Source organism: Corylus avellana, chromosome 6 (assembly GCF_965113065.1).
Source record: "Corylus avellana chromosome 6, dhCorAvel1.hap1.2, whole genome shotgun sequence".
Lineage (NCBI taxonomy): Eukaryota > Viridiplantae > Streptophyta > Magnoliopsida > Fagales > Betulaceae > Corylus > Corylus avellana.
The window spans coordinates 10,236,614-10,245,667 of record NC_142495.1 but is presented as its reverse complement, the minus strand read 5'-3'; the positions used below and the strand labels follow the sequence as shown (position 1 = coordinate 10,245,667).

Below are 9,054 nucleotides of genomic sequence, written 5' to 3'. Positions count from 1 at the left end.
TTGAGAGTGAGAGTCCTGCAGCTTTCCTCAGGTAACCACCTTTGGAAGGTGGGATTTCAGTTTGTTGAGAGGATCAAGGATTGAGTTTGTTGAGAGGATATTTCTCTCACAATAATCTCTAGAGAGGTTTGGATGTATCTAGACTTTGGATGTATCACGATCTTGTGCCCAATTATCTGATTTGATGTGGACCTGGGACAATGCTAGGTTTTGGGGGCTTGTTTTTAATGCGCTTAATAAGCCATGGGCTTTTCATTCACGGTGGATTCTTTGTTTAGGCCTCGACAAATATGATACATAAGAAAATAAAAATATTATTTTATTATTTTAATGTTGTCTTTACTAAAATCAATTCCCAACTCCACCACGTTTTATGGGCCTGCGATGTTGCAGGCCTCATTGGGCTTTAGTGGGCCTAGATACCTATAATGTTTTGTATCACCATTAAAAAAAAAAAAAAAGGTTAGCGGGCCTTATTAGTTACCTCTATTTGATTTTTCTTTCTTTAGAACAGAGAACTATCAATGCAATTTGCTTGCTTTTTATATTTGGTGTCTCCATGTGTTGGGCTTCTTTGTTCTGTAAATTCTTCAACTGTTCATATCCAAAACTTGAAATAACAACAACCCCTTTTGTTACTATGTCTTCTGTTTTTGAATACTTACGGCTATATATGTATAATGTATATGTTCAACGAGGTGGTCTTCTCTGCTTCAGGCAAGAGTTTCATGAAGACCCAGATCTTTTCTTTTTCTAGTGAAAGAAAAAGATAATCTGATATAATTCGTTCGGGAGCGTTTGCTCTTTCTTTCTGTGAGCTAATTCGTGTGCTGTATGCGCAGAACAACACGTGGAAATGTGGTGTCGTGATGATGCACGATGGAGTCAACTGTGATGAGAGATGTTGATTGATTGGATTTGTCTTTCTCTTCTATAACAATAACAATATCCATAACGGGACATGCTCCTCCTCCGACAGTTCAAACGTCAGCAAAGGGGTGCGTAGGGAGCGCATTCGTCGCTTGTAAGGTCTTGTCTTTTGGCAATCTCGAGGAAACTCACCTTCCTGTAAGGTCTTGTCTTTTGTCTTTGCCCTTTCTGTACAAACAGAATTAAATAAAAACAAAATGGTTCGGCGTCTCTCTCTCTCTCTCTCTCTCTCTTGAACTAACGACGTTGTTAGCATCACCATTATAAGGAGCTCTGTGCAGGGTGGTGTCACTCTTCGTCGTCATTAATTTGGTTCTTCAGCGGTCGAGACAATGAATCCAAAGTCGCCGCCGCGGCCGTATGGGCGTTTAGATTCGTTTGGGAAGCGAAGGCAAATGCTCAAGGTTCAGGTCTTGGAAAGAGAGATTGGTTTGCTTCAGGTCAGCTTTTTTATTTTTGAATTTTCTTTCAGGCTTTATTATCTGCATTATAGATTTATAATTATAATGCTACGTACGTGGGGTGGCCTAGAAAATGTCGGGTATGAATTTTCAAGTAACTTGAAACTTTTGTACGATTGACATAAAATGTTCTTTTCTCTTTGTTTTTAGACATAAAAGGTTACCTTTTAATTATCGAGTTCTGGGTTTTTACATTTTAATTAGTCAGAGAACAGTGGAATAGCTGACTTTGATTCCATACATGTTAGGTTTAGTGTGGAGTTTGATTCAAAGGGGGCAATGCAAATATATGTCAGATTTAATCTGACCTTGGCATATTCCACTGTTTTTTTTTTTTTTTTTTTTTTTGACATGTCCACACCCGAAAAGGAAAAGGGATTCGAATTAGTAACCTTCATTTCATGAAGTATGAGGATAAAACTACCATTTGAGACGCATGTTTAACAGAGTGTTCATAGTGTTTTATTGTTATCAAAGACAAAAATATATTATAATTTGTTTTTGACATGTATTTATTATATTCGGCCAATAAATAACTGAGATTGCAGTTGGAATTTGTAAGTGGAATCGTAGAGCCTCAATATACCACCTCACCCATGTTATTCTAGCTGTAATTCAATCTGTAGGAGAAACATTTATTTAGGAAATAGGAGTTTGACTTTCTACAAAGCTACAACTTCTTTTTCTGGACTATAGAACTTGCTAAATATTCCTTGGTGATTTCATTCTTAATGCATTTATTATAGAAAAATAGATTTCTGTCATTACCATCCATCTATGTATACAAGCCATTCATTCAACAAATTGAATGCTGTCTTTTTCTGTATCTTTTTTCTGATGCAAAAAGAGTGAAATCTGAATCAATTACTTGATTTTATCTGTTATAGAAACTAATATCCACTTCATATACTAACCAAGTCTAACAGAATATTACCTATAATAATAATAATAATAATAATGGGGTCTTTTAGTTTTATTCAAGTTTTTTATTATTTAATTGGGTTATTGGTATTTAATTTTAATTTTAAGAGTTGTGTGATTTTGTAATTTAATAAATGGGCTTGGCCCAAAGATAGTAAAATTAGGGTTATGGTTTTTGTTAGTGTCTATTTAAGCCTTTTTTTTTTTTTTTTTTTTTGTGTATTCCACGGAAAACAAATTATAATTTGATGAATAAACAGATTTTGCTTTGAGGTATATATGACTCTTCATACTTGCATATTCCAATGAGAAATGCTAAATACTATATTTCTATCAAACATTCATTTAACAAGGCTAACGTGACACTTCTAATTAATTCTTAAATTAGGAAAAATGTTTGGTTTTTATTTTACTTATCTCTTATCCATCTCCGTACCAAAGATGAACAAATTCATCATTGAATTTGTAAAACCTACATGTGAGTCTAACAGATTCTAATGGTTGATTTGGAATGCCATGTCAATATTGTTGAATAATTGTATAATAAAAATATAATATTTAGCATTATACTGTTCCAATACAATAAGAATGCATTTTGGGCACAAATGTACAGTGTGTTGCCTCTTGTAAGCATTAGTTGAATTGTTAGCTAATCGGCTATTTAAATATGTTTTCAACTTATTTTTGACATTTTTTTTTTCCTTAAATCGAATTGAAAAACTCCTGAAACTTCAGGAGAGTAAAGTGAATTTAACCCATATATATATTATAGGTAAAGTTCACATACCCCCCTCAAACTACCACTCAATTGATAATGTCCCCTCCAAATTTTCAATTGTGACAATGTCTTCTCTAAACTACCAAAACATTGTCAATGTCCCCCCTCCCCCCCCCCCCCCCACCCCAAGACTAGCAATAAGACAAAAATGCCCCTATAGATTTCACAATAAGACAAAAATACCCCTATAAATTCAAAAAAAAAAATTGATTTTTTTAAAAACGAAAAATTTTAATTTAAAAATAATATTTTTAAAAAAAACGGAAATTTTTATTTAAAAAAAAAACTATTTTTTTATTTAGTTTTAAAAAACAAAAATTTCATTTTATTAAACGAAAAATTTTATTTTGTTTACACGTAAATTTTTATTTAAATAAAATTATAAAAAAAAATAAAAATAAAAAAAAATCGAAATTTTTTAAATTTTTTTCTTATAAAATTGATTTTTTAAAAAAAATTGGCCAACGTTTGGATTTTTTTTTTGTTAGTTTTAGGTTTTTTCTAGAAGTTTTAGTTTTTTTTTTTTTTTATTTTACCGAGGGTAATTTCGTCATTGGAAAAATATTGACAATTATTGGTAGTTTGGAAGGAACATTGTCACAATTGAAAGTTTGGAAGGAACATTGTCAATTGAGTAGTAATTTGAGGGGATTATGTGGACTTTTCCTATATATTATTAAAGCTGTCATTATATATGCTTACCATAGATTTCATTAGGAAGCAGGAGGAGTTAAAATCACTCGAAGGCCTTCAACCTTCTTCCAGGAGCTGCAAAGAGTATGTCTGGATTCTTTATTGACTTGCACAGAGTATGCTTGGTTTTGTCATCATATTATGCTTATTATCTATGCACTTGGGCTCTGATTTTTTTGGGATAAAACATTTGTTGAAAATATTTCCTGGTGTTTGGTACGACCCAAAATAATAGTTAAACAAATTTGAAAAATGGTTTTCGTTTTTAAATTTTGTAAACCTTTTCCGAATTTGAGTTTTTTCTTCACAACTCGCTGGACCATCGCTTGGGTTTGTCGGATTTCGCCAACAATTTTCCGTCATCAGCTCATTTTCCATACGAGCCAAACGAAGCCTTAGTGTTGCACCATTATTCATGCATTTGTTGTTGCACACTATCATCCTGTTTGGCCTCTTTTAACTTTCTATATATTGACAGGCTTGAAACCTTTGTAGGGGCCAAACCAGATCCTTTTATAACAACGTATGACTCTTGATCATTAAGCTTTCTTTACCTTAATATAATTATGACATTTCTAAACTTTCATCATCCCTCTCTCAAACAGGAATCAGGAGATGCATAAGTCCCATCGTTCCTGGTACCGTAATTTCCATGGTCTTCTCTTCCTTCTACTTTGTGAAATCTCTTATACAGGCAAAAGAATTTATTCAATAAGAAATTATTCTTCTACAAAAACAAACCATGTAATTTATTTATAGTATTGGTGATGGAGCAGGGCCAGATTTGGTGTGAATCTCCCATGGATTTTGTGCTGTAGCGGCTGCGCAATTCATCTAGAAATGCCAAAGTGCTGCACCAGCTGCAGGTGCTCAAAGAAGAAGAGTTGGCAAAAGTTTTGGAATTTCCTAGACTCTTCATGCCCACCTACGCTACTTCCTGCTGCTGTTTCAAAATGCATTCGTGTAAAAAGGACAAATTAAGCTAAGTATTTGGTCTAGTTCTGTGAGAACCTAAATAATATATTTTTAGTTTATGGCCTTTGTTGGTATATGGATGGGGCATTCATTTAAACAAAAGGTGCACTGCACGCAATGCTCATCTACACAACTTGTGTTGTGGAGGGTTAAACAAAAGGTGCACGCTGTGTGATTCAATTTCAGCTTCATTTTTCTTTTCGGGTCACACTCAGGTGGACAACTTGTTGAGGGATATTTTATTAGAAATTATATTTATATTCTATAATATTGATATAATGGTCATACCAATCTTATCTTCTTGTGGTGTGGAGTATGGACCAATTGATCCCCAAAGACCTTTTCTGCACCAAAGCTCTACGTGTCTTCCACTCATTGGTGGCTGAGTGATGTAGGTCCTTTTTCCCTCTATTCATAATTCATAAATGAAATCATACAAGAAAAGAAACATATAATATATATTAACATGGACCCATTAGTCTCCCATTGGATATCCTCCTGCCATTTCCCTTCAGCTTCCTCGTTTATCCTCAGAAGAATCTAAGGATTCACATAACACTTCCGCCTCTCCAGTCTCTCTGGAAAGAAGAGAAAACAGATATGGCTTTTTCCTTCTCAATCTTTCTCTACCTCTGTCTCGTCGTCACCGTCATCGTCCCCCTTACGCTTTCATCGGAGCGTCCCGAGACCTTCATCGTCCACGTGTCGAAATCACAGAAGCCCTCGCTATTCACCTCCCACCACCACTGGTACGCCTCCATCCTCCGATCCCTCCCTCCCTCCCCTCACGGCACCGCCACCAAGAAGATCCTCTACTCCTACGACCGCGCCGTCAATGGTTTTTCGGTCCGCCTCACGCCGACTCAAGCGGTCCAGCTGGGCCGCGTGCCTGGCGTTCTCTCCGTCATACCCGATCAAGCGCGTCAGCTCCACACGACTCGCACGCCTCATTTCCTAGGCCTGGCCGACAATTCCGGTATCTGGCCGAACTCGGAGTATGCAGAGGACGTCATAATCGGAGTTCTCGACACCGGAATATGGCCGGAACGCCTGAGTTTCTCAGACACGGGCCTGTCCTCCGTGCCGACCGGTTGGAAAGGCGTCTGCGAGACAGGGCACGACTTCCCAGCCTCCGCTTGTAACCGAAAGATCATCGGCGCGAGAGCTTTTCACAAAGGATACGAATCTTTCTTGGAGAGACCCATGGATGAGTCGGTGGAATCGAAGTCTCCGAGAGACACCGAAGGCCATGGCACTCACACGGCGTCGACGGCCGCGGGATCTGCGGTCTCTAATGCTAGCTTCTATGAAATTTACGCTCACGGTGAAGCCAGAGGCATGGCCACCAAAGCCCGAATAGCCGCCTACAAGATCTGCTGGACTACGGGCTGTTACGATTCCGATATACTCGCCGCCATGGACCAAGCCATCGCCGATGGGGTTCACGTAATCTCTCTTTCCGTGGGAGCAACCGGTTGGGCTCCTCCGTACGATCTCGACTCAATAGCGATCGGGTCGTTCGGTGCAGCGCAGCATGGCGTTCTCGTTTCGTGCTCAGCAGGAAACTCTGGCCCTGGCCCATATACGGCCGTGAACATTGCTCCTTGGATTCTGACAGTCGGTGCTTCTACCATCGACCGAGAGTTTCCGGCCGATGTGGTTCTCGGCGATGGCAGAGTTTTCGGCGGCGTGTCGCTGTACTCAGGTGACCCTCTTGTTGATTTCAAGCTTCCATTGATCTATGCCGGCGACTGTGGAAGTAGGTATTGCTATATGGGGAGGCTTGAATCTTCGAAAGTCACCGGAAAAATCGTCGTGTGCGATCGCGGGGGAAACGCGAGGGTTGAGAAAGGAAGCGCGGTGAAGCTCGCCGGTGGTCTCGGAATGATTCTCTCTAATACCGCCGACAGCGGCGAAGAGCTCATAGCTGATTCGCATCTTGTACCGGCGACTATGGTGGGTCAGATTGCCGGTGATCAGATAAAGGATTACATGAGATTGGGCCAATTCCCAACTGCTACGATTGTGTTCCGCGGAACGGTGGTTGGGACTGCACCCTCGGCTCCGAAGGTTGCAGCCTTTTCGAGCCGCGGTCCGAACCATCTGACAGCGGAGATTCTCAAGCCCGATGTTATAGCTCCGGGAGTTAACATTTTGGCTGGCTGGACTGGCTTCACAGGTCCAACCGACTTGGACATTGACCCCAGGCGCGTGGAGTTCAATATAATTTCGGGTACTTCCATGTCTTGCCCTCATGTTAGCGGCATCGCCGCCTTGCTTCGTCAGGCTTTTCCGAGCTGGTCAACCGCTGCGATCAAATCGGCGATAATGACCACGGCTTATAATGTGGACAATTCGGGGAAAAACATCGGAGATCTTGCTACCGGGAAAGAATCAACGCCGTTCATTCACGGGGCGGGTCATGTTGATCCGAACGGAGCTCTTAATCCTGGGTTGGTGTACGACACGAATGTGGACGACTATGTTGCATTCCTTTGTGGCATTGGGTATGATCCCAAGCGCCTTGCAGTTTTCGTGGGGGAGAAGATTGGATCGGATATATGCGCAAGAAAATTAGCCACTCCAGGCGATTTGAATTACCCATCATTCTCGGTGGTTTTCAACCCCGACCAAAATTTGGTAAAGTACAAGAGAGCTGTAACAAACGTTGGAAGTTCGGTTGATGCGGTTTATGAGGTGAAAGTGAATGCTCCTGCGGGTGTCGAAATCAGTGTTTCGCCGAGTAAACTAGTGTTCGACGCAGAAAATCCGACCCAAACATATGAGATTAAATTCGCCGCCGCCGGCGGTGGTGTTGATGCATTTGGGTCAATTGAGTGGAGCGATGGAACTCACATTGTGAGGAGCCCGATTGCTGTGAGGTGGACCAGTGGGTTCGCAGCTTCCATGTGAGATGGATTGGAGGTTTTGGGTGTGTGGGCGCTTGTTTAGCCATAATTCCTGCTCATGCTCTTGGTTTTCTATTATATTTGTAAAATTTATCAGCCTCATGTACATAAACAAAATGGAAGATTCTTGGCTTGCCTTTCATTTTACCAAGTTCTCAGTAAACATCAGCGCCTATAAGAAATTGTGAATTTAATCCGTTAATTTCAATGTCTATTCTCATCTTTCTGTTCTCCATAACGCAAAAACTTGCTAAATTCAGATTTCAAAAGGATAAGAGAGAACCAGTTCAAGTTCATATTCATAGAATTTTTGAATTATTATTTTCATATTTATCCTTTTCCAGAAATTAGAAAGGGTTACATATGCGGAGCCAAAATTGAAAGCGTACAGCACATAATTTTATTTTTTTTCTTGAATCTGAATCACATAACGAAGAATTTTTTTTCTTGGGTCCCAAAAAGCAACCTGGTTTATAAAATGCCGAGAACCCAAAGTCAGTGGCTTTAAGAGCCACCTTCCTCCTCGTTGTCAAACAATAGAGAGGTACTCTGCATTTTTGGAGGAAGAGAGATGAGTGAAAAAACAGTCACTCAAGAAGGACAGATTTAGTTCGACAAATTGCTTCAGCATAATCAAAGCCACAATGCTCTCCTCTCTCTCTAGAAATCTCCCAAACCCATCCTTGGCTGACTTGGAGGAGGAAGCCGGCGCGGCTTCCTCCTTCTCCCCTTTTTCTCTTTTTCCATTTTCCTCCTCCCCCTCTCTTTCTTGCCTCGTCAGAGGCTAAAATAGTCTCTTTAGATATTCTATCTGCCTCCTCGGAGGCCTTATCCCTGTCCAAAAATTGTAACAGCCCATCCTCCACCGCAAAACCTCTGACCACCTCCATCACTAGCAGCTCCAAGTCTAGGTTTCACATCTTTTTTGAAAGCTTTGGATATGTTTTTCTCAAAATTTGTTCTCTTGTTTTCAGGATATCTTGGGTGCACACGAGCCATCCCACTGGGTTCCACGCCGTCTCCGCCATCGTCTACCACCAACGATCCACCCATCCGACCACTACGCGCCCATGTGTGTTCAACACGCACCTACGAGTAGATCTTACTCGCGGGCATGTGTCCCCCACTCGCCGCTCCACCTCCATCAACCTCATACACCAATCTCCTGGTTTCCTTTCCGGTTCGTGGGTCCGTGCGTCTCCGACTACTCCACTGTTGCTTTTTTTTGGACATTTTTATCTGCTTTTTAGCTTGCCTTGTTATTCTGTAATGTTGTTGTGGTTATTTTTTGTAACTTGTTTGTGTTACTTTTTGATAAACTCGATCTGATTAGATTTTAGACTCTTCGTAAGTGAAATTGTTTTTTTCTTTTCTTTTTAGTTTCCTT

At 40.2% G+C, this 9,054-nt stretch overlaps 2 protein-coding genes across 4 annotated transcripts; both read left to right on the top strand.

The window, feature by feature from the left end:
* Positions 1-1,192: 1,192 nt before the first annotated feature.
* LOC132188813 (guanine nucleotide-binding protein subunit gamma 3-like) lies at positions 1,193-4,869 on the top strand. 3 transcript variants are annotated; one of them, XM_059603363.2, is made up of 5 exons: positions 1,193-1,370; positions 3,815-3,867; positions 4,262-4,306; positions 4,389-4,421; positions 4,560-4,869. In XM_059603363.2, the coding sequence occupies exons 1-5, from the start codon at positions 1,263-1,265 to the stop codon at positions 4,762-4,764; spliced, it is 444 nt and encodes a 147-aa protein (XP_059459346.2). In that variant the 5' UTR covers positions 1,193-1,262; the 3' UTR covers positions 4,765-4,869. The 3 variants fall into 3 exon arrangements, with proteins under 3 accessions (XP_059459346.2, XP_059459349.1, XP_059459347.1); XM_059603366.2 differs by having other exon boundaries at positions 4,543-4,869; XM_059603364.2 differs by having other exon boundaries at positions 4,389-4,438.
* A 360-nt stretch (positions 4,870-5,229) lies between these two features.
* On the top strand, positions 5,230-7,814 carry LOC132186779 (Subtilase family protein). Its single transcript, XM_059600841.2, has one exon. It carries the CDS (start codon positions 5,359-5,361, stop codon positions 7,669-7,671), a length of 2,313 nt encoding a protein of 770 aa, XP_059456824.1. The 5' UTR covers positions 5,230-5,358; the 3' UTR covers positions 7,672-7,814.
* The last annotated feature ends 1,240 nt before the right edge of the window (positions 7,815-9,054 follow it).